We start from the raw sequence: 26,037 nt of genomic DNA, 5'->3' as shown, positions 1-26,037 counted from the left end.
AACAGCACCTATAGAAATACTGAATTTTTCATTCATGGTTGAATTTTCTCATGTCGTCAAACATATCTGCATTCGAGCTCTTTCTACCCCTCTTAAACTACTGCTGTGAAAGAAAGTTATTTCTCCATCATTTAGCTATTTATCTCCATAATACTCAAGAGTGAAATTTTAAAAAATGGATAGCATTACTCTTCCTGCTAACAACTGGCAGATATCCCAGGGAAATGGTAGATAGAATGAAATGAGCCTCTATAGGAAAAATGGCCTTTTCTTGTTTCTAATATTTTTCTTTTTCTGTGCTATCTGTCAGATTAACCTCCCCCCCTTTTTTTTCCACCTAACTTCCAAAAGTGAGAGAGAAGTTAGACTTTTAAGTAGCTGTACTTCCTGTCCCTGAACATGATCAGCAGCTTGGGCTCAGCTCTTGGGATTGAGCATTCAAAAGCCGTTCTTATGGACTGGGAAGAAAAAGGGCAGAGAGGCATCACAAAATGCTACTTCTATAGGTACTAGGTACAGAAAGTTGGAATACAAAATTTCTTTGAATCCAGATTTGTAAAAATACTAATCTCTACCTTATGCTCGTGCATATTTGAGAGTATAAGTCACAGTAGAAGTCTTTATAAGACAAGCAGAAATGGGGCACCTGGGTGGCTCAGTTGGTTAGGTGACTGCCTTCGGCTCAGGTCATGATCCCGGACTTCCAGGATCGAGTCCCGCATCGGGCTCCCAGCCCCTTGGGGAGTCTGCTTCTCCCTCTGACCTTCTCCTCTCTCACGGGCTCTCTCACTCATTCTCTCTCAAATAAGTAAATAAAATTTAAAAAAAAAAAAAAGACAAGCAGAAATGCAAGGAAATGAGAGGAGTATAACTTCAAAGGTACGAGAGTCCCATGGTATGTATGGAATCACACGACTGTTCAGGCACATGCCGGGACCAGGACCCAATCGTACCGTAGGATCTTGGCATTGCAGATGACTGGATTTGAAGCTCCGATATTTGGGTTTGAGATGTGCCTCTGCCTCTGTGTGATTTTGGACAAGGCAGCCACTGTGAGCTTCAGTGTCACCATCTTTCTTTATCTACATACTGATCTCAATAACGTTTCTCAGGGTTATCTGAGGATCCCCGGAGTTAACGCATACTCAGGCGTTTTGTAAACAGTGGAACATTAGAACAAACACAAGGTGTGTTTAAAGGTATTTATGAGAGGTCCCTCCTCAGCTAAGGTTTGGACGCTGAGCAACGGTGGCACACCCAGAGGCCCCCTTCAGTCACCTTCCGTTCCTCTTGACCAATTATCAGCTGGTTCTTGTGTAATTCTTCTTTTCCTGCTTTACCATCAGAACCTCCTTCCCTTCTGTCCACAATGGAAGCTTCTATTGTTTCCCTTGCTGCTCTGACCCCACTCTCACCTTTCCCAAGAAAACAGACTCCACCTCCTGATCTCTCTGCAGCTTGTCCCTTTTCAGGACCCTGCACACCACCTCTCATGAAGCTGGGTCTGCCACTTCAGCCCATGTCCCTTGGCGTGTTCATGCCATTCTCCTGATGTATGGGCTGAAGATCTCAATGATTTCAATCGAAGGTTACACAGGGGACAGGTAAACATTGGATCTTTTCCATCACTACCTTTCTAGCTTGTAGATAGGAACATTCACTGTGTACTGAACAGCCTGTCATTTATTCACAAGAAAAAAAAAATGCCCCGAGTCTATCTTTGTGTAAACAGATAGTCTTCCCAGCATAACCCCCAAACAAAGGGGTGGCCCAGACACTTTCCCCTTCCTTCACTAGATCCACAGACCTGTGCCACCTACTCTGAAAGTTCCAGAAACAGTTCTGATGACAATGGCTATAGGAGATGAATTAGATACTCCAGGATCATGGAAGGCGTGTGCCTGAGGAAGAGAAGATACTTCTCCCTTCAGGGCCTGACAGGAGTCACCCCAGAGACATTCCAGGCTCCAGGCAAGTTCCCACCAGCAGCTCACTTATACTTTCTGAGTTTTAGACTCCCTTGTGTTTACTTCATTTCAGTTTTCCCTAGAGGGAAACACAGCTGTTACAGTTTACTACGCTTTCTGTGGCACCTTATAGACTACCTGGGACATGGCAGGAGCTCAATGAATAAATGAATTAGTCTGTATGCCTACTTATACACTGTATTATTTATTATTAAAATATGTCTAAGTATTAAATAATATTAATATATCATATTTGTATAAATCCCCTCCTCAATGGATGTTTTGGAGATTATCAGTAGAAGCTGGAAAGCACGTTGGTTTTACTACTTGCCAATTCATTGAAGGGAGGACATCTTTTGCAAGGGTCTCTTCAGAATGACAGTGACCATCATGCAGGCCTCAGAGCGCTATGACAGAACTGCTTCCAACCATTAAGTGAGTTACTCCTCTGTTTCCTGGACTTGAGGCTTTGTATCTCAGCTCAGCTTATTTCCCTAGGTAACCAGAATGCCACCCTGGCCTCCAGTAACTGTTCTCTACCGAGGGCCATGGTTCTCAACTCTGGTTGCATATTACAATTATTGTGTAGCTTTCTAAAAAGTTCTGAGATCCCCTTGTTCCACCCACATTGCTGCAAATGGCAAGATAGCATTCTTTTTGACGGCTGAGTAATATTCCATTGTGTATGTGCACCACATCTTCTTTAGCCACTCATCTGTCAATGGATATCTGGGCTCTTTCCATAGTTTGGCTATTGTGGGCATTGCTGCTATAAACGTTGAGGTGCAGGTGCCCCTTTGAATCACTATTTTTTTTAAAAGAGTTTATCCATTTATTTGACAGAAAGATAGAGAGAACACAAGTAGGCAGAGCAACAGGCAGAGAGAGGGAGGTTGATCCCAGGACCCTGAGATCATGACCTGAGTCAAAGGCAGCCACTTAACTGACTGAGCCACCCAGAGGCCCCTGAATCACTATGTTTGTATCCTTTGGGTAAATACCTAGTAGTGCAATTGCTGGACTGTATCAATATTTTTAACTCTTTTCCAGAGTGGCTGTACAAGCTTGCATATGCTAAGTGAAATAAGTAAGTCAGAGAAAGACAAACACCATCTGATTTCACTTGTATGTGGAATTTAAGAAACAAAACAGAGGATCATAGGAGAAGGGAGGGAAAGATAAAATAAGATTAAATCAGAGAGGGGGACAAACCGTAAGAGACTCTTAACTCTAGGAAACAAGCTGAGGGTTGCCGGAGGGGAGGTGGGTGGCGGGATGGGGTAACTGGGTGATGGACATTAAGGAGGGCACGTGATGTAATGAGCTCTGGGTATGATATGAGATTGATGAATCACAGGCCTGTACCTCTGAAACTAATAATACACTAATGTTACTTAATTGAATTTAAATAAAATAAACTAAAAATTCTGAGATCCTAACCCAAAAGACTGCTTTAATTGGGCTGGAGAGGTGAGGTCTGGGTGTGTCTGCACATCAGAACCCCACACCCACAGCAACGGGACGTCTGGCGCCACCTTCCATCCTCTCAGGAGGTCTCATACGCAGATGCAACGCAGAAAACCCAAGATTTCTTTGTTTTGAATCTACTGACTAGTCTAACTTTATATACCAGCAATCTGAATCCAGGAATCCCATTTCTCTCTGACTTAGAAGGAACTTCATGCATCGAATGGCGAGGAGCATGGCTACACCAGCTGGCCAAGGAGCTGAGGCAGTTAAGATGACAGGGCTGTTTTTTGCTGTAGTTTTTAATGTTTACCTAACTACATATGGGTTATCTTGAAAACAAAGGGCATTTATAAGCATCAGGGGCTCATTTGGTTGATGATATAAATGGCAGTCTTGATAATTTTCTTGTCTGCCGACGTAAAAAAAAAAAAAAAGATTGGAATAGACTAAAAAAACAATTAAAACAGAAAAGTTAGACAAAAAAAGAAAAGACTGGGATAGAAAAATGAATTGGGTCATTGTTCTTTTCAATGCTAAAATTAGGACAGTTATCCAGAAGAACTAAAACAGCTTGGGTTAAGATCTGAAAATGAATTTGAATGCAAAGATTATTCTAAGCTGAACCCAGGAGGGAAAAAAAAAGAAAAAAAACCACCATCCAAGGCGAGGGTCCTGAGTCCCCACCTCCCCTGGTGCGGATTTGCTGTGGTCTTCCTCGTCTCTTCTGCCCTTCCCACCCGCCCCCCACTGCCCCCTGCGCGGGGTACTGTGCCTCCATATTTGAAAGTAGCCCTTGCTGACACACCGTGTGACTTTCTCCCTGACCTGGTCACAGTAGCAGTTCACCGAAAAAACTGCCCAGGGGCAGGCTTTAGAGAGTCTTGTTGCAAAATATTTTCAACAATGCTTATTCAAATTTTGTTTGAAAAAGAAAAAGGAAGGCACCCCAATTTAAGGTTTTTAGGGCCAACATTGGTCAATCCTGTTTTTCTTTTCTCTTTGAAACTAGTCAAATAATACTGAATAACATATTTCAAATTATTTCCTGAGACACGAATACATTAGGACTCAGAGACCTAGGACTTACAAAATCAAACAAGCGTGCCAGAGGCCAGGGCAGGGTAGCCTTTGTGGATCCCAATGGCCACTCCCTTTGATTTTGGCAGTTCCTGGTGGGATCTGAGAGACCCTGGCCACTCGAAGCCTATAGACACATGCCTGGGATGCAAGGCCATTACCCCCGGCACCCACGCCCTCATAGGGCTGAGATTTGGGGAGTTCAGTGTTCCTCTGCCTCTGATGTCAGTCTCCCAAAAGCTGGTGTGGCAAACGCCATTACCGTGAGGACAGTAACAGGTCACTGGGGATTGCTCCCAGGCTGGACAAACAACTCCCGAGACAAGGAATCTATAACAGCAGACAATGGACTCTGAAAAACCTCCATTGTTCCAGGGACCAATGGCAGTGACCCACAGCCACAGTGACCCACAGGCATAATGACCCAAAGCCGCGGTGCCCCACAGCCCTGCTGTCTGATTTCTGCAGTTTGTGGCTGGGTGGCAGCTAGAGTCTGCTTTGGCTGTGCCTTACAGATGTTCCTGCAATAGGCAAGAAGGTTATTCTCAGCAGTCATCCCCTTGCGAGACTAAAGTATTTAAAATGTAAGGTCTTGAAATTTCAGTATCAGACCAATAATACATTCCATTTCCCTCACAATAGTTGGCTTACACGGACCTCTGCTGAGAAGAAAATGTATGCAGGGGCCATTCTGACCACTACGAAGCCTGGAAGGAACAGCGACAACAGGAAAGGTCAGGGAGGACCAGAGCGCAATGGGAAAAAAAAAAAAACAAAAAGGCAATGAAAAGCATAAGTGAAAGCCATTCAAGGATGGGCTCTATTGTGTTCAGATGAGTTCTCTAGTTCATGGGAAGTGAGAGATATTTAAAATCATCATTTCAAATCTTGATAGAAGACGTGTATCTCTTCTTTTCACATTCTCATTTCTATACAGTGTGTTTTCTGTGTTAACTAGAGCCGCTGAGAGGTCAAGGTCCTTAAGCTCCCAGTGGCATATTAGTTTTTTGAAGGGAAGAAAGGTAGTACACCATCTTTCAATCGCTATCCATTGTAAATAGAAAAACGTCTGACTTCTTTGAGGGACTGTCTATATTGCCCAGGTCCCATATGAAGTATGTTATATATCTTATCTTATTCGGCTAAAAGATTGCAATCCTATATAATGAGCACTATGGTTCTCCCACATTTTACTGAGAGGACGGGAGGCTGAGGAAGTCTGGCACATCGTCGGAAGGCACATGGATAGTGGATTGTAGAGCTGACCTTTGAGGTCTACCCCACCATGTGACGCTGCCTCCATGCCAATGTCAAAAGCAACTCAGAAGGTTTCTAGTTGACAGGAGTGTATGTGTGTGTGTGTGTGTGTGTGTGTGTGTGTGTGTGTGTGTATACACGTGCGCATGCGCCCAGTCATCTTAACCTGGCAAGAAGATAACAGAAGAAAACCCATGTCAACTACCTGAGACTACCTCCTTAAAACATGTGTGTTTTTCTTCTTTCTTTATTTCTTTCTCTTCTTCCTTCCTTCCTTCCTTTCTTTCTCTTCTTTCTATCTTTCTTTCTTTCTTTCCTTCCTTCTTTCTTTTTTTTAAATCAGGTTGACTCCTGCCTTGAAACCTCCCATGGGGCCAATCAAATCCAACTGCTTGACAAGCATGGCCCGCCCCAGCCCTCTTTCTCCACCACCCAACCTCTCCTGCGTCCTGAGCTGCCCCGACTCTGCAGCACTTCCAGAGTAGAAGCCCTCCTCCAGCTGCTATCAGCCTCTTCCTAAGCAGATGTCTGTCCCAGCCTGCAAGTCCTGCTACCTCAGCTTGGCCCAGTGAAGATGACCTCGTCAGGCAGGTGCTCCAAGACCGGAGCCACGGCTCCCTGTTTCTTTATTTACCATCAGCGGTGATGATGGTGTGTTTCTAATGAACCTATTCCTTGGTGGTCCATGAGTGTAGAGCTACCCATTCAGGTCACAGTTTCTCTGTGCCCAGTGGTTCTACACTTAGCTTGCTTCCCTCATTCATACCCCCTTGCTGGGCCCTGGTGGGGATCTGAGTGTGAATTCCGCATCTAAGGTGAGCATTCGGCTTGCTCTGTGTCAGACGCTCCTCAAGGTGTGGAAGGGATGCCAAGGTGAGTGACAGAAACACGTCCCTACTTTCAAGAGGCTTGCACCTTATATAAGGAATATATCACACTCACACTTAAAGGGCAGTAAATAAGTGTCCTAAGATACTTGAACTTCAAACTGAGCTATGTATGCCTCTGGAGACGCATGGAGATTCTCCATGGGGCACAGGATTAATTTTTAAAAGGATTCATTTCTAGATATTTAATTCTACGTGGATGTTACCAAACTGATCTCCCTGAGAAGGAGCCACCACACACAGCGGTCTTTCTCACACTTAACCAAACCTTCACCCATCTCAAATACTACAATGGGGCCCTGCTCAGGTATACAATCTACAAGCCTGAAACAAAGCAATTGACTGAAAACACATGGCTTTGTGCTTTCCTTATCTGAAACAAAGTTCTGTTATGAAAAGTCTGATGTTAGAAATGGGGTATATCTATTTTAAGTAACGGGAAAATTTTATTTCTTAAATAATGCCATTCAATCCTGTACTTGATCATATTAGAGACTGGGGTATTTTGGTTCATGTTAGGATGCTCTGAATCAGAACACTTAAAGCAGTGGAGGCTAGTAAGTTTTACTCTTTTTTGGGGGGGCGGAGGGGGAGAGGGAGAGAGAGAATCTTAAGCAGGCTCCACGCTGAGCACCCCGACATGGGGCTCGATCTTACAACCCTGAGACCATGACTGCAGCTGAAATCGGGAGTCAGACGCTTTACCGACTGACCCACCCAGGTATCCCTGCCTATTCTTTCAAATGAAAGTGGAACGTTTTGCTGGTCCACCAAATTTTGCTGGATGAAACCCATGGCTCAAAGTTTTACGTGTTTCCTTTCAGGTTAGATATGCTGTAATCCATCAATTAGTGAAAATATATTTATCACATATCATAAAATATTTATTCTAATTATATAAATCCTCATTTTATCTTGGCAAATATTTAATATTATCCATCTCCTTTTCATAAGTGGGCCCAGTGGGCTGGAAAGCGGAGTCCAGCTACCCAAAGGCTGAGTGCAGAGGGAGTCGCAGAGCTCTCCTGTGGGATTCGGATGGACGCGTGTCTGTAGTGGAGGGACCTGTTTTATTTATTGACCCAAAACTCCAAGAAACAGGAATTTGCTGAATATGAAGATTAAAAAAGGGTAAATAAAGTGATGAGACTCTATATCGATTAATAGAGGGGAAATTTTTGAATATTTTACTCTAGACATACTAAAAAATATTCAAATATTCCAAGGATGGTTCCCTGGGCATGCAGGTGGCTGGCAGAGACCAGCAGTGGAAATGTCCAGGCAGCGTGGCAATGGCTGGGATCCCGAGGTAGTGGCAGCGTGGCTCCAGGTGGAGCAGCACACGGAAGATGGGGGTGCGAAGGTCAGAGCAGTGGTGGGCAGGGTGACAGCCCTTCGGGTAGCCTTGACCGGCTGGTATACTCAAGGTCACCCAGTGCAGAGACGAGGCTCACATTTGAATCAGACGGGGGAAACTGAGGCTACCCTTGGAGGGGGTTTTGGATGAAACTGAGCCGGACTCTTGCTGTAACCTAGTGCACAGGAGCCCAGCGAGGCCCTGGGCTGGAAGGGGGACCTGGGAAGGGGGATGACAAAGAGGGTGAACAATTAAATGAGGCACAGGGATGAGCCCCTGGGGCTAGGTGTGATTTCTGTCGACTGTCTCATCTGTTCACCACCTCAAGTGTGTAAATTTCCATTTTAAGATGAGAAACAGGTTTTGGAGAATAAATGCCCTTGAAACTGGGATGACAATCCAGGGCAATCCAGCTGCACTTTCTAGATTTCAGAATGACCTCCCGCAGACTGGGTGAGGGTGAGGCTTGTTAGTGAACGTCAGTCCTCCAACTGAGACCGGACTGGCCCCAGATGTGGGAAGAGGGGCTGTACTTGGTGTGCGGTACACACTGAATGGTGGAAGTACAGACGGAAGAGGCGGGGACCCTATGGGCAAAGTAGCTGCAGGAGTCCTTGCCCTGGGCACTGGCCTGGCTTGGGCTTGGTCAAGCCCTTCAGCATCCAGTTCACTCCATTAGCACTGAAGACCACTCAAGGTGGAATTCAGATACGGAAAAAGATGAGCTTAGGATTTATGCATTTATTTTAAAGCTCTTGCTCATAAATAAAAGGGTCCTAAATTTTTGATCCATTATTGTTATTGTTACTGCTGGCAATAATCTAGAATAAGTATCATGAAGTCAGTCATTCAACATTCAGAGCGTTAGATGTCCCTTCAGTGGTTTCTGAGTAAGTTTTTATTACAAAACTTTATGTGATTTCTCAATATGATAGTTCCATAACACGTCTATAATTTTACATTTAGTAGCTTTTCATTTGTGCAGTAGTGAAATGTAAAAGGTAAAATATGCCACCACGTTTCACGGACTGAATCTGCCTCGTGTGTCACAAAAGCGATAATGGTGACACAGAAAACACTCGGCTTCTGCATTAATAAACCTTAACAACACTTATTTGATAGGTGCATTTGCTCTTCCCTGAGGCTACTTATGTTAAAGCATGGAATTTTTATGAATAATTTTTGGTATCAGCTGCAGAAAGTGGAAACCGAAGTTGAGATGGCTGGGTGCACGAGATGTGATTTGCTCATTTTCCTGAATTGCTAAGAATATCCTTCCCCTCACCCCCCAGAAATTACCATTTAAAAGAAACAATATAAATCAGCTAAGGAATTAGGAGCAAATGCTGAGGATTGTTCTATGATGGGGAAAACATGAGAATATTTAACTTAAATTCAGAAATATAACTAGTAGCATGTTAAAATAGGGTTTCTAAGGATAGATCTTACGTGAAGCACCCTCCCTGTCCAGAATTACAGGGTTCGGAATGTTCACCAGTCTACTGGAATTTTCATTTAGTGACAATAAAAGAGAAAATAGGCGTTGGAGCTGTAATAAAATAGACCTTTTAAGAAGTAGTGTCAAAAGGATGACTTAAATAAGGACATTAAATAGTGTTTTCAGCTAATAATTTCAGTGGTTCGCACACAAAGATAAACCCTTTCTTACTCTGGAGTAGGCTTTCCCACTGTGAGTCTTTTCCCTTTGCCTGGCCCACTCAAGGGAGCAGCTACTTGCCAATTACCCCGTCTGTTCTAAATTGGCTCACAGGTGTGCGTTCTTCTTATAACTGAAAACCAGGCATACACTTCCTGCCATTCCCATTAGTAACATTTCCCCTCAAACACATAATCCACATGTTGATGTTTACACTTGACTCATACCCTTCCCTAAAATTGTCCTTTCAGACCGAAATGAGAGAGTGTGCCAACATCGACTGTGCAAATATTTGTGGCTCTCCCTAGATGATCAGTTACATGGAATGTTGGTTTCCAGGTACATTACTAGAACATATGCAATCCTGATTGGACACCAAAAGGTCATGTCAGATTTAATTAAGAGAAAATTGGTACAAACCAAACACTAATAGACAGGCTGCATGCAGATTCTCAAAAAGCCCAGGAAGCCTCTGTCTGTGGATTGAGTCATAACCCTTCAGACATTGTCTCTGTTTTGGTTAATAACGTGCCTTTTGTCTTATTCATTTATTCGATTAAAATAGTTATAAAATATTTTAAAAAAAACCTCTAAAGAATAATATACTAGGTACTCTTGGCTACGTCTTAATAAAGACACATTTAATCAATACCCATTTTCTGCCTAAGAAATATAAGGCACTTGGTATTTTAAAATTCTAGTTTCTCCCTTCCCATTTTTCACATTCATATTGTTTAGTACTTTAGTTCCAATGTGAGTTCATTCTACCTCGATTAGTCATTATTGTAATTCCTTCTTTTCTGTTGTAAATTTTTATATACCCTCACCGTTTTTACTGTGGTTTTCCCTAGTTCATCTTTGTTAGGATAAACTTCCTGCCTTTCCACACACCATTCTTAACTATGTCTCAAGTCACAGCAAAAATAGATGAAGAAGCACATTTTTTAAAAAAGTAAACTGGAAAAAAAATAAAAAATAAAAAAGTAAACTGGAAACAAAATGAGTCAAGTATTCTGAGTATATTCTTCCTTTCCCCTACCAGGAATTTTAAGACCTTTAAACAAGGAAATAAATGAAAATAGTGGCTTTGAGAACAAAGTTTGTCATAATATTTTTAGAAGTTTTCTTTTTCCTTAAACAAAAGCTACATGTGTTAAAATTAACTAAAATAAAGCACTTAAAAATAAAAATCTGTAAGATCACCCTTAGGAGTCTTTAAATAAATGATTTCTGACACACAAACACATACATACCTTTAACCATTTAGATACATTAGTGTAGTGATAAAATCCCAAATAAAGATTAAAAAATAAAGTTATTCAAAAAATAACTATGATGGCTTCCATACCACATATGACGTACGATGGCCTAAATTACAAGTGTGGGTTTTGTTAAAAAGAAGAACACCAACATATTTTTATCTATGAAAATGTTGGCACCAAACTCAAAACTAAAAAGTTTTTGGAAGTGATATAAATGTTCTGTTAAGAAAACTTAGGAAAAAGCTTTCTATGTGTCATACGAAGTAGAATAAGGTCATCTGATTGTGTTGCCAGGAAATTTGTTTTGGAAACTTGTTAATAAATTATTGGTGAAAAACTTTAATATCCTGTTTGCTTTCCCCTGTGTGAGCGTGAGGCTTTGGGTGTGGGTCAGGGTAGGTGTCACCTTCACTCAAAACCATAGGCGCGATTACTCACCAGTGAAGTGTCTACATTTTCTTGCCTGCATGTAAATATCTCACTGGGTATCTCCATATTTTTTAAAGAACACAACCATGATACTGTTATATGATTTTAAAAAGAACTATTGTTCTTTTTACTCTAAACTCTTTATGCACAGATGAACTATTGACCCCGAGGTCCTCTTCCTCAACTGACTCCCAACGCTTGGGAGACATGTGCATTTCCTGCGACTCTGCTGTGTGAGATGGATCTCAGAAGTGGTCTGCAGGAATTCCTTTTGGTTCAGCTCCACACTGTCTACAATCTCTTTGGTGCAGATTGTAACTGACCACTTGTAGGCACCTGGTCAACCTCTAGCCAAGCAGAAGACGGGGCCTGCCTAACTAGCACCTCCTACCCAACACAGACAGGTTGAAGAAGGAGCCCAAGAGTGCATATCTTTCCTTTTATTCCCCCCACTGCTCATCTGTCATTATTATTCTCTTTTCCACAAGATCATTTCTCAGCCCCATTTGTTATTTCTTAGCCTTCCAAAGCTCCTCTCTAAACTATCCTTGTGTATTCTTATCTCAGAAATTGGTTTGGACAAACCCTGTTGCAAAAAAACGTGTCTGGCCTTTGGAATTAGCGGTTTTCCTTTCCATGTGATCTGTGACTCTATGTGTGCTTCAGGGAAGCCTTCAGAACACCAAGACTGGTGTGCTTTGCTGCTATCAGAGCTGCTCAATTTCTACAAGACTTCAAAAGCAGAGGGAAAATACGTTTCTCCAAGCTTATGATATAGTTTATTGTCTTTCCAACCCATGTCTGTCCTTCATTTTTTTTCTTTTTATAATTTTTTTTTAAAGATTTTATTTATTTATCTGACAGAGAGAGTACAAGTAGGCAGAGAGGCAGGCAGAGAGAGAGTGGGGGGAAGCAGGCTCCCTGCTGAGTAGGGAGCAGGCTCAATCCCAGGACCCTGAGATCATGACCTGAGTTGAAGGCAGAGGCTTAACCTACTGAGCCACCCAGGCACCCCTGTCCTTTGTTTCAAAATGATGATAATCTTTGCACTTTGAGGAGGATGCAGGACACTGGTGAAAAAGTAAGTGGTTCCCTTTGATATATCCCTCTGGAAGGAAGCATGAACCGGTGAAGAATTATTAATTTTTATAAAAACTGTATGGGTATACACTATACCAGCATTAAAGTCCGAACGGCCTATGTGTCACTGAAAATGTGTCTTTTGGAATCCACATGATGATAATGATAAGAATTGCAGCTAATATGTATTGAGCAGTTGCTGGCAGATCTGGTATCTGAGCACTAACAATCTAACTCTGGAATCCACTCTCGTTAGCCTCTCTTCTCTATTGCCGCTTGGAGGGGAAGAAAGTCTCATCTTAGTTACTGACATAAAAATAATGTTTGTATGTGGGAGGAATTTGTGGGCCCCAGTTTCAAAGATCTGATCGTGGCCCTGTGAATAAAACCAACAACGGGGTGATCCTTAGCATGACTTGTACTTAGAACTGAAATGTTTCAAAGCATTTCTCGAAACCCCATCTACCTAAATGAACCATTGTTTGGATTTTGCTCTTTGTGGCCTATATTCCGCTCTCCTCTAGAATCAGGCCTTCCTGGCAGTTACGTAAACATTTTCAGTGTGCAGTGGTACCACTGTGAATGGGAAGGCAAAGGCTGCTATTTTTCCTGATGTGGAGAGCGGAAGGATAAAGGCAGACAAATCAGATTTGAGGGACAGGGGTAAAGATCAGGCCTCCAAAGAGAAACCCTTATACAGAAAAGAATGAAAGGGTTGATAGGCAGCGTGTGGCAATAATTTGCTCCCCTCTGCAGAGACCTTTGGTCCTTGATCCCTGGGAGGTTATATGGCAATATTGCTTGAAGAGCTGGGAAGAGGCGCACGAAAAAGTGTTTGGAGCCTCAGAAGGGAGCCACATGACAGATGTTCACACCACAAGAGCCTCTTGCTGGCTGAGTCACCGAGCATTCATCAGGCCTGTCTCTAAAGAGAACCCTCATAAACTCATCTTGAGTACTTGTTCATGCTGTAAAGAGGGGACCAGAAGAGAAGGCAATCAAGGAGAAAAAAAGAAGAATGGCGGCTTTCAGAACGGAGGGGTTTGGTGACCCAAAGGACCTGGCTGCCTTCTGTCAAGGAGAAATAAAGCAAAGGGAAAAAACTATATTCACATGCTTCAGGGGCCACTGCCGGAGAAATAAAAGCTTTCATTAGTCTCTGTATTCTTTAATTAAGCCTTTCTCAGTATACAAGTGGGATCTGCTTTTATTTAAGAAAAAAAGAGAATAAATCTAATAAATGAATAAAATACAAATAAGTTGATTCCCGAGGTATCACGCAGTGTAGGCAATCTCAAATTTTCAATGGCAGCATGGGGCACTGCGAGAGAAAATTTCCAGAAGCATCCTCTTGAGTGAGAAGGCAAGGCACAAAAGTAACTTGCAATGGCCAGAAAGGTCCCAAACTGTCTGCTGCGAACTTGTTCAAAACTGTGTCGGTGTGTGATCAAGGAATCTGATCACCAGAGTCAGGAAAATAGCAGCAGTTCTGCACTGGGTCTCATTTTTCCACCTACTGTGGAGTACAGGCGAGGGAGAGAAATAGCCTACAGTAGTTCCCAGACCTGGTCTTATGGCAAAACCACAACTTAGGGGCGCCTGGGTGGCTCAGTGGGTTAAAGCCTCTGCTTTCGGCTCAGGTCATGATCTCAGGGTCCTGGGATCGAGTCCCGCATCGGGCTCTCTGCTCAGCGGGGAGCCTGCTTCCTCCTCTCTCTCTCTGCCTGCCTCTCTGCCTACTTGTGATTTCTGTCTGTCAAATAAATGAATAAAATCTTTAAAAAAAAAAAAAAAAAAAAAACCACAACTTAGTGCTGGCTGCTTATACATACACCAGCACTATGTAGTTCCTAAGGTCAGCGCTGTATTTCCAACCCTGTCTGAGCCAGACACTTGGTACGTTCACAGAAATATTTGTTCCATTTTGGGTGAATTGGGCCCGAGAGGAGTGTCTTTGCTTTGAAAGGGCCCGTGATGCCGCAGGCCCCAGAAACCAGCACCGGGGCCTGTGGCCCTGGGTCCTCAGCTACAGCTCTATCCTTCCAAAGGGCTGAACCTGGAAGAAAGACGTGACCTTGATTGGACAGAAGGCCTCTCGGGAGACTGGAAACATATTCGGTTTCTCCGAAGTTGAACACTGCATACCATCTTTGAAAATATTCATGAATGATAATTGGTACAGTTTGCAAACACTTTTTTTATCTACACCTCACTTGAACTTATAGGGATGAAAGTCACTTGAAGCAATTTGTGCTTTAAGATCCAACTGTTTCAGTGGCAAAACAGGGGAGCTGGACTTCAAGACTTTAAGAGTTTCTACCAGCTTGAAAAGATTCTAGAATGTTCTACTTCAAAGAACACTGGTAAATTATTCTTATAGATTCAAAAAGCATGCATGACAGCAGCATTGTCTGTCTTCCAATTATTCTGTGTTGGTTTAAGTTCTGTTACTCAAGGGACATGTTTCCATCGTGGCATCTATAACAATATGGGTGGATGCCACCTACTGCGGTCTATTTTTGGTTTTATCTTTTAATTTGCAACCTGTCTTTAAACGTTCTCACTACTAATGAGCAGGTTTATTAAGAGCATAGGGTGAGAAATGTTTGTGATCTGACCTTTTGGCTAATTGGCCAGTCTCTGTTGAAATTAATCTGGTGAAGAGAAATTATGGTTTCAAAGGCAGTTTATGGGAAAGCTGTTAGTTGCAATTGTTTATTCTTCTTTGAATAAAGAAGAATAAACAACTCTTTTTTCCTTTGGAAAACTGTGCAGGAATAGTAACATGTAGTGGGTCCACCATGGAGAGTTTGGCCCGGGCATACGGAAAGCAGACCTCACAAAAGGTGACTGTTTGCTGGGTATCAAAGCCTCCTTATTTAAGTTTGAAAACTAGAGACTACTCCACTTTACTAGACAATACTTTTATTTATTTATTTATTTATTTTAAAAAAGATTTTATTTATTTATTTGACAGAGAGAGATCACAAGTAGGCAGAGAGGCAGGCAGAGAGAGAGAGGAGGAAGCAGGCTCCCTGCTGAGCAGAGAGCCTGATGTGGGACTCGATCCCAGGACCCTGAGATCATGACCTGAGCCGAAGGCAGTGGCTTAACCCACTCAGCCACCCAGGCGCCCCTAGACAATACTTTTAAATTATATTCAAAGATGACACTTCCAGTTGACAACCCATTGGAAATATGGCGGCCACTTAGCTGGGAGGAACAATGGCAGCCAGTGAACTTGTACACACTGGTAGTTAGAGGAATACAAACAAAAGTTGTTTACTGAAGACTTAGCTCTGGATTAAAACTTTTCTCTTTCAATTCTACTGAGAAATGATTTCAAGGTTTCATTTCCATCTGGAGGCCAGAATGCAGGAAACAAAAGCTTCTTCATGAATGTGTAGAACTTGCATCGACACTGACAAGTCTCTGCTCCAAGTGTGACTGGCTGAGGAAGGTTAAGTGTACCTATTCTAAGCACCATTACTCACTGCTTCAGGGGCTAGCGGGGGGAATTTGGAGCTAGGAAAATATAAACCACATTTATCTTTCTGAACAATCTTTAAGAAAAATAGTGCTACCACATGGAGTATGTGGAAGACGTGGAGAAGAAGACCAGACCAACAGCAAACAGAAGGAAGCCACGATAGAAAAGTTTCAATCGCAGTGCTGTCGTGGATGACTGGGAAGTGTTTCTGCTAGGAATCGTCACTCCCCACATTTTTGTTATTTTCATGTTCAAAGTCTGTTCCTGGCTCAAGGTCGCTAGAGGACATTTATTTCCAGGCTTCTCTTCTTTTCTCTTTTTCAAATTATCAATAAATAATAATCATGGACAAATAAAACTGATTCTAGCCAGTGTCTATGGGAGGGGGATAGGCAAAGGTAGGGTCAGGACAGAGATTATCTCCAAAAACAGTGCCTGGATTGTCAGAAGAGAAAGTGTTCATAAGAATAGGAGCTGATCGCCTGGAACTAAGAATAGACGGAGTCACAGACATTGGAGATCAAGGTCTCCAAATCCACCAGGTGAGTAGATGCTGTCAACAGGAGATAGCCTTTTTGCCTGGTTGGAATGTCTTACTGCCTAACAGGGGTCTGGCACACAGTGACTCCCAATTCATTCATTTATTCATTCCTTCCCTCACGCGCTCATTTTTGTATTCTCACCAGGCATCTGCTTCATGCCAGCTCTCCCCCAGGCAGTGGGTATGTACCTGTTGAATTAATACATGATCTCTGTGGCCTTTCCTCGGATACCAGGACAGGAAGCAACATTCTGCCCAGGCATCTTCCTCTTTCTTCCTCTTTGTTTCTTTCTTTCTTTCTTTCTTTTTTTTTTTTTTTGCATCTTCCTCTTTCACTGGCCTGCAATGCAGAATGTCCTTGCCAGGCAAAGGGTGGTTCTGCCTGACGGACAGTGATATTTCTAATGGTAAACAGCTATCTGGTAACCGGTTTTCTCTATCAGTCCCAGTGTGACTGGCATCCGGAAACATGACACTGAGCATCAGAGTTTCTGCGAACAAAAGATGTGCTAGCTTCAGATTGTTAAGACCCATGCATTTTACTCTTCTTGAGGATAGGTGGCTTGATACCCTTTCATTGTTTATTTTTGGGGGGGACTGTGCTAATTTGACAGGCCTGGCTACGCCCCTGGAATTCTGACCTCAGCCTTCATTTTGCTGCCACATAGAGTCTCTTCCTGTCACCATCAGTGTTCGTTCCCTGGACTAGCGACTCTCCAAACAGGGTGCCCAGAGGCCCGCTGGGGAAAAGGGAAACTCTGGAATCTTAGTGTCACATTTCAGGACATCCGAGACAATTTTAATTAAGAGGTATTTCCAGAAATGACTGTATCATAGAATTTTTTTTTTTTTTCCCATTAACTTGGAAGGAAGGGATTAGATTTTGAGGAGAGAGCTTCAGCGCAGGAGAAAGACCGTAAGCCCTGAGCCTCTAATCCAGGGTGAGAATCTCATGATTATCACGCAGCACTCACAGGGAAAGGAGGAAAAGTGTCTGGAAACATTGTGGGTGCACTGCCGGCCCTCAACTTCACGTTAGTTCTGTTTTCTACCCCTACTGCTCCCCAAGGGCTTCTTTCCTCTATTTATGTAATGGGACGAGTAATACCCAAATTCATCAGAGGACAGAAAATTAGTTATACCAGAAAGTCTAGCGCTTAATAGGCACTTCATATTTATTGAATCAATGGACAAATAAAAATTCTGACTTTCAAAAAGAAGTGTATTTTATCAAGCAAAACTACGAATATAGAAAGAAAATGTATTTATCACTTTTTATTACATGAGAAGGAACATACTTGAAAATCAACTATTTTGACACTATATTTAACATTAGAAAATATATTTCAGTTGTATGCAACTTAGGTTATTGAGTGAAATAAAAGCTACACCTGCCTCGCTGTCACTATCGTTGTCTGAATTATTAGTTTGTACTCCAGATTTTTTTTGTGTGTGTGGTTATTCTGTTACCTCTACTTCCAGTTTTCTCTGAGGGATAATTCCATACAAACTAATCCTTTTTCTTTCTTTCTTTTTTTTTTTTTTTAAGAGAGAGAAAGAAAGAGAGCTCAGGAGGTGGGGTAGGGTCAGGAGGAGAGAGAGAAATTCCCGAACAGGCTCCACACCCAGAGCAGAGCCCAATGCGGTCTTGATCTCATGACCCTGAGATAATGACCTGAGGCGAAATCAAGAGTTGGACCCTTAACCAAGCACACCATCTAGATGCCCCCTAACTAATCTTCTTAAAGCACTGTTTTCACCACCACATGGCTCAGAACATCCTCTCCTGTCTCTGCCCTTCCTCCTTTAGTTAAACAATGTTCTCCATTCACAACCTTTAAACCAATGTCCTCACTTAACCTGCCAGTTTTTCCTACCCCTCCAGCTCAGAGCTTTTTTTTTTGCCTTTTTTTTTTTTTTTTAAATCTGGGATGTAGAGATTTTTCAGGCTAGATTTTACTGTCTGTGAATGTCTGAATGTCTATATAAAATTGTGTGTATGTATGAATTTTTCCTGAGAGAAGATCCATTTCGATCAGTGGCTAAGAGGACTCAAGACACCATGAAGGGAGGTGAAGACCCTTCCTGTCTTTAGTCAGGTCTCCCTTGTGCCCTCTGCCAGGGCTCTGTGCTCCTGCCTGACCTGCGGAGTCCTCCTGTTCATCCCATCCTCTGTCCTCTGACACAGGAACCCTCCCTCAAGGTTGGCTGAAGACCTGCCTTCCCCACTCACCCCACGGATGCTCTTTACCCCTCCTCTGGCTCCCAGAAATGGCAGTCAAGTGCTGGGGCCCCACCACAAGACTGTGACCTCCGGATTTCATGATGGCCCCCACTGAGGGAGTGACAGGCAAATTCCTCCGGCGGGATCCACCGATATTCTTGTGCCCCTCTAGCCCACACATGAGCGGGGTCATGAGGAAGAGGGGCTGGGTGCTGGAAAGGCCGTGTCCCTCACAGACTGACAGAGTTTCCTTCCTCAACTAGCTGACGGCATCTTTCCTAAGGTTTCTAAAGCAGGACTCTTGAAGTCAGTCTTAAAAATAACCAAACAATCATAAAAAGAACACTTCTCCAGCCCCCCTCATTTGCATACCACATGGCTGGCAGGTGTTCTCCAGAATCATTTTGGAGGAGCGATTCTAAATGTGTGCCGTTTCCTCCAGCTCGTGGCCCACACTGGGGTCTCCACGGGGTATCTTTTGATGGTGAAATATGATCGGTTCTGGGCAATCCTACCCACCTGCATACTCATCTGCCCCTCACCGTGAGCCCTGCTTTTGAAATCCGTACTCTGAGTACAGACATGCATTAACAGACGTGACTTCCCCTCCTCTGATTCCTGGTGTGCCAAATCATAAATCCTGAAAGTTACAATTGTATTAACGGCTGGTCAGACAGGTGTGATGAGATGCATACTGGGTCACTGACATATTAGCTGCAGACAGAAAATAGTTAAATGGAGCGGAGAGGCAGGCAGGAAGAACATACTAAAAAAGCTACAGATCTGGCTTGATTGTGGTCCCTTCAATTTGGAGAAACATGACCATTATCATCAAAGGTCAAAGTCGGTTACTGGTACAAATGTCAATAAAGTTGAGGTTGGGGAGGAAGAGATTGAAGAGATAAATTGAGGACATGTCTTCTAGATTGAAGGGAGTTGGTGAAAATCTACATATTTTAAACTCTTGGGAATAGATCTGATTATCAGTAAACTGGACTGTTCATGTAGTTTTGTGGGTTCCTGCTATGAATAGGTTTTAAAGAATTTTATCAGTGCACACTAGAAAAGATAAAGAGCAAGGAGAGATTTTAAAATTGCATCTGTTTTATCACCCATTTTCTTGGATTCTTAGAACCAGACGTTTGCGGTTTTTGTTTTTTTACGAAGGAGCTCCATGGTCGTGTTCTACCTCTCCGTGCCAATCTCTGCAGAGGATCAGAAATCCTCTGGCAGTCTGAGGCTAACAGTTTTGTTGCATTTGTGTAATAAACTAGAAGAGAGATTCTAACGTTTTAACCCAGACCTTGTGGTCTGAATACATCACTCTTCACATGCTGTGTACTGTCTTGATTGAATGCTAGACTTAAAATACGTGCTCATTTCTGGGGCGCCGGGTGGCTTCGTTGTTTGAGCATCTGACTCTTTTGATTTTGGCTCAGGTCATGATCTCAGGTCGTAGGATCAAGCCCCACATCGGGCTCCACACTCAGCAGGGAGTCTGTTTCTCCCCCTTTCCCTCTGTCCTCTGCCCCTCTCCCTGCTTGCACTCTCTTTTCTTAAAAAAAAAAAAAAAAAAGTCTTAAATTTTTTTTTTTGCTCATTTCTGTCCCTCTCCCCGCACCACCATCAGTGATACAAGTACTGCTGGTTTTCCAAGTGCAAGCTGTGGACCACCCCTGTGCCGGGAAAGGTGCCACGTTCTGGCAAACGGGGCATTATGGAACATCCTTCTCCATTAAGGGCACATGGGTGGTCTACCACAAAGTGATTACATTTGCCATTTCTTAGCTGCCAACAAATGTATTTACTCATTAACACTTGATATGTTGAACGCTTCTAAAGAGGGCTACTGAGCAATTAAGTATGACTCAGACGAATTCTGAAGGCACCAGAAAGTGACTTCTCTAACGGCAGTTTTCTTCGAAGCGTGATATCCCCAGGGGGGAGAGAGGCAGAGGGGATGAACAAAGGAATGCCAGGTGAGGGGCTGCACAGAGGACTCTGGGGGTTCTATCTCTACGATGCTGGCTGTTTAGTCACAGTAATCTAGAGGTCCTCAACTCTGAAAATTCAAATAAGATTTAACTTTAGGTTTATGCTATTGGTGAAACAATGGGCTAATAAGCAAGAAATCAATATTTTGTGTATTTTATGATCAAATTTTCACACACATGTATAAAAACTGCTAATTCCAGATTATCATCAGATTTATTAAATGAGATCTGTTATGACCCTTACTTTAAATATTCTGGAATCCATTAGCAGGATTTTAAGGAACTAACAAAGGATTCCTTTGAAAACATTGGTGGATTCAGCTGGGAAGCAGCAGCATATAGGAGAAGGCAACCAAGGCTGGATTCAGAGGCCCTGGATACACGTCCTCATTCTGTCCTATCAGGTAAGAGTTTGCACCAGGCACTTGCTCCCTGAAGGCCTTAGCAACTCCTATAACGGTCTGCTTCGTGTCAGCTGGGCACGCTCCATGTGACCTTTCTTTGACCAGCCAAGTGATCCTGGAAGGAGTCACTACTGCCTTCATTTTGGGGGAGGAAACATACTGGAGGTCAAGTAGGTCGTCAAAACCCAGGTGTAGAATCACAAACGGTGACATGAGACTGTGGACTCTATGCATGGTGCCACCCGGGTTCTGTCTGAGGCTGTCAGGATTAGGATTAGGCCCCTCGGTGGCTCCATTTCAGTCACACTAGGAGGTTTCTACCCCAGAGCTCTGCTGTACGAAACTACCAGTAGGGAAGAGCCAAATAAAGTCATTTAAATCAATACTAAAATCTAAAATTCAGTTCTTCATTCATAGTAGATACTTTCAGAGTATCTCCTGGTGGCTACTGTATTGACTGGCGCAGAAAAGGAAGATTTCCACCATTACAGAAAGTTCTGCTGGTTAGTGCTTCTCTAAGTGCTGACACATTCTGTTTGCCGGTTACAATCTATGACTCATTAACTGAACCTGACCTTCGTCCTTTAGCTACTTCTCTCCTCTTGTGGCCCAACAAACACCTCCAACCCTCCCGCCTTTAAGCCTAGACTTTCCAGCCATGATTTTCTTGGCATCCTTTATTCTCTTGCTCCTTGATGTTCTTTTAGGCAACCCCTGCCAATCCCTAACCATTGGCAAGTCATATCCTTTCAATTTCCCTGCTCGTGTTTCTGGGATAGAACACAATTACTAAAAACAATGGTAAAATAATAAAATGAAGAGAATGCATGCTCACAACCCTAACTGGATTGTCCTTGCTTCTCAGCATTTCTTTCGCTCATCTAACAGACACACTAACACATCCCTTACGATGCCTCTTTCCCAACACCCCAGACTTCCATGATCCTCATTCTCCATAGATGACACACCTCACAGTCAGTGTCCCAGGAGGACGATACAAAAGCTGTTACCATGAGCTTCTCCAGCACGTTCCTCCAGGTTTCTTGTTCCTTTACCCCAAACGATCTGACAACTGCTTTCTACCCAGCAGCACTAATTGCTGGCTTTCGATCTTTGCTCATGTCTGTGCTATTCAGATGTTATCTTCCCCAGCCGACCTCTGCCATGAAGCAGTTTTTGGATCATCCTATCTGAAAGCAACTTCTATCTTCTCCAAGTTTCTCTAACATTTTCTCTGAACTTCTCACACAGATTTCTAACTGGTGCTGCTTGTAATAATGTACAGGTCACCCGTACCTTCCTCACCAAATCACAACCAATGTGCAAGGGGGTGCCTGATGGCTTCAGCCTGCCCCCCTGGAGGCAACCAGCATGGGTCTTGGTATAGATAATGCTCAGCACATATTTATTTAATGAATTTCTATATACCTATTTATGAAGATGTCAGATTAATTCCCAAGGTAGACAGATTTAATTCAATAATCAGTTGATGAATACACTTCTTCTAATAATCACATGACGTTCTAGCTAAATGACTGGATTACCAGATCTTCTGATGGGTGGTGTATTGATGATAAGTACTGTAATAAATGGGGCCACAGCAGTGTAGGATATCATTCTGCTGGGGAGGAGGTGTGGCACAGGGTCAAAATGATACAGAGTGGGCAAACAACCAAAGAAAGGTATCAAAGCTGTAAAAGACTTACCTTGGGTAGCAATATAATGATTGGGTCGATGATAACCCTAAAAATAAATGAGAAAGAATATTTGACCAACTTAAAATCGATACACAGTGCAGAAGTCACACAGTAAGTCTGCCACAATGAATGCACAGACAAAGACCAACAATGGTGTCGGCTGGAAGTTCAATGACCAGACGCAGTACCACGGAGTTCCACATAAAAAGCAAAGGTGCATCACACATCACAGTTCTGTTGCTTACACCGGGGGTGGGAGTAACTTAATCATACACTGGCTATGAGATGATGGGTGAGCAATAAACACTAACAACTTATGGATTCTCTGAAATAACATGACCACGACTCTTATTAGATTGCAAACAGGCTGGGAATGTGCAATAGGATTTCATTTGTGTTCGGGATGTTATTGGCAAGATGCCAAGGGTTTTAACGCATTTTCTGTCCTGCCGGTATAGGCAGCTATATCAATAGTGATACTGAACATCATTCTTAAACACTGCTAATGGTATGCCATGCTGCTGTAACAAGAGCCAGAAATTTGACGAGGCAGAAATTCTGCAAGGCCCCTTCCTTTTATCGTGACCCTGTGAGAAGGGGAAAAGATGAAAATTGGGACCAAAGAAAGAAGGGAACAAAGAACACTGGAGGATCAATATCCGGGAAAGAGAAAACCAATTTAGAGAAAATGACACACAGGTAACGGAGTATCACCGTGGATCTTAATACTTTCCATTTCTGTCCCCCGAGATTACTCAATATGCTGTGCCCAAAGCCAGATGGGAGACAGGAGAAACTTGGAGAGGAAATACAGATTTCTCAGAAAAATGCATGTCTGTCGGATGCTTTTTCTCTTAAAGAAAAGTCATCGATAATGAACAGCAAAGGCAAACCCACTCTTTATACAACTGACCTGCTGTAGGTCTCAAAGAATTTTGACAGATATTAAATAGGATTATTAAATGATCACTCATTCCTTTCCAGATGGTAGATGCCACAAAGCAAGACCCTGTCTGATGTACGGTTCCATGAATCAGTCCTAGCAAGGCTAGGAGATAGGAGGAACTCGTTTACAAAACAGAAATAATCCACACAGTCCACGAATGACTTGCGCTGCTAAATGCAATGGTCATTTCTCCGTTCTCATCTCTGTGACCTGCCACCATCTATGTGACATGATTAATCCCCTTGAAATACTTTCTTCTTTGCCTTCTGGGATATGATGCTCTCCCGTTTTTCTTCCTCCCTCCCTCCCTGGCTTGTCTCCCTCATTCACTTGCCCATTCCTCCTCTTTGCCTTGACGTTGATGTTGGAGGGCCCAGTTCTTGGACTCTTTCCTCATCTACATGGACTCCCTTGGTGATCTCATCTGGTCCCATGGCCTTCAGTGCCATTGTATGCTGATGAATTCTGCATCCTCACTTCCAGCCTGGCCTTCCCTGCCCCCCCTACACCCCAAATTCCGATGTGGGATAATCTCCTATTTAGCTCTTTCACCTATATGTATAACATATATTTAAGGATTAACACACCTAAAAGTGAATTCCTTATTTCCCCCCTATCTCCCACCTGAATCTGCTCTGTCCACAGTCTTCTTCCCAGATAATAGCAATGCCATCTCAAAGGCACCCTGGCCCCTCTCTTGCTCCTACACCCCCAAATAAACTGTCAGCAAATCCAGGGCTCTGGGTTGAATGTGGATCCAGGATCCTACCATTTCTCATCTTCCAGTGCCACCATAATTCCAGGCACCCCCCCCCCCCCCACCCAGCTCTCTCACTGCTCCTGTAGGCCCTGGGAGGTCTTCATGCTTCTATGGGAGGTGTTCATGCTTCTATTCACACCCACCTACAATGTGTTCCCCTCTCCACTCTGGCATCATCCCCTCTGCCCCGGTGACTGCCTATGCGACAGTAAAAGCCCACATCTGTATGACTTTTTACCTTATCTGTCCCTACAACCCTTTTAACCTGTTCACCTGGGACTCTACCCCCTCGACTCGACTCGACTCCACCAACCCTCGCCTGCTTGTTTCACTTCTAATTTGCCAGCCATGTTCCACAGCAAAGCCTTTTCATGGGTTTTTTTTTTTTTTTTTTTGAGTCTGGAATGCTCTTTCCCTGAATACCTACATGGCATAATTTTTCCATTCCATTATTACCTTCTCAGTAGAGCTGACTCCAGCCACTCTACCCAAAAATTACAATCCACCTCCAAACCGCTTCTCTGTGTCCTCTGTTATGGCTTCCATTTTCTCCATTGTCCTATTACCACCTCATATACCATAGAGCATTAACTGGTTTCATTCATTTGTTGCTGTTTCCTCCAATTAAAGCACCAGCTCCCCTGGGTTGGAGGTCGGCTTTTGTTTTTGATCTGCATCGCTTGCAGTTGTGACTCCAATATCTACACCAGTAACTGACATATAATATAATAGGCTGCTCAATAAACTCCTGTTGACTAAGTGAATAAACGGGCCCTGAATATTGACTCTCTTCTCCATTAAAATAAAAACTAATTAATCTGGTATTTCCATTACTTTTATGTCTTTCCTCTTCTGTATCTTTACCCGCCCATTCTTGAAAGTTTAGTTAAAATCACTTCTACCACAAAGCCTAATCAGATTCCATTTACTCCTTCAGGCCTTGATTCATCAAACACTTAACAAAGTGCTTACGGTATTGCAGGTCTGGGCCAAGTGCAGGGGGTACAGAGACGAGTAGGATACTGTCCCTGTGCTTAAGGACTCTGCAGGGGCTCTAGCAGCTGGGACTAGGGATGAAACAGGATTCCCATGGAATTTCCCAAGGGAAAGAGTATTACAGAGAAGATATTTCTTACTTTAGCTTCTAAACTGTGAGGCCTTGGGGAGAAGGTAACAGATCTCGGACACCTGTGAGTTATCCCATAAGTACTCACTAAATGTCTGCTGGGTAAAGAAATAAGTACAATGTACTTAAGGAAGAAATTTTGCTTTAATGGAAAAAAAAAATCCAACTTGGGTTGGGTACGTTTTGGGCCATTATGAAGTTTAGGGTTCATTTGAGGAATGGGATGGGAATTCATCTTCAAACAGTCATCCCGCAAGGCCTCCCCTCAGATCCATAGCCAAAGTCTCAAACCTTTCCAAGTCATAGTAAAAATAACATTTCTTCTGGTTTGATGCTAGATTGTGATGCTAGGACTTTACTCAGTAGCTTCCGATTTATACTCAACCAAGAAAACCAAGATAATAAAAGAAGT

The 26,037-nt window shown here is 43.0% G+C and overlaps 1 protein-coding gene across 12 annotated transcripts in view; it reads right to left on the bottom strand.

The window, feature by feature from the left end:
* PTPRM (protein tyrosine phosphatase receptor type M) overlaps positions 1-26,037 on the bottom strand; it is a 761,675-nt gene that overhangs the window by 54,673 nt on the left and 680,965 nt on the right. For all 12 annotated transcript variants that reach the window (XM_032310611.1, XM_032310612.1, XM_032310613.1 and 9 more), the window contains one exon: positions 22,803-22,839. In XM_032310611.1, the coding sequence (XP_032166502.1) occupies positions 22,803-22,839 (37 nt within the window). The remainder of the gene's footprint in view (positions 1-22,802; positions 22,840-26,037) is intronic.

The sequence above is a fragment of the Mustela erminea genome, chromosome 13, assembly GCF_009829155.1.
Source record: "Mustela erminea isolate mMusErm1 chromosome 13, mMusErm1.Pri, whole genome shotgun sequence".
Lineage (NCBI taxonomy): Eukaryota > Metazoa > Chordata > Mammalia > Carnivora > Mustelidae > Mustela > Mustela erminea.
The sequence above is the reverse complement of the archived record's forward strand: the minus strand, read 5'-3'. Positions and strand labels throughout refer to the sequence as shown.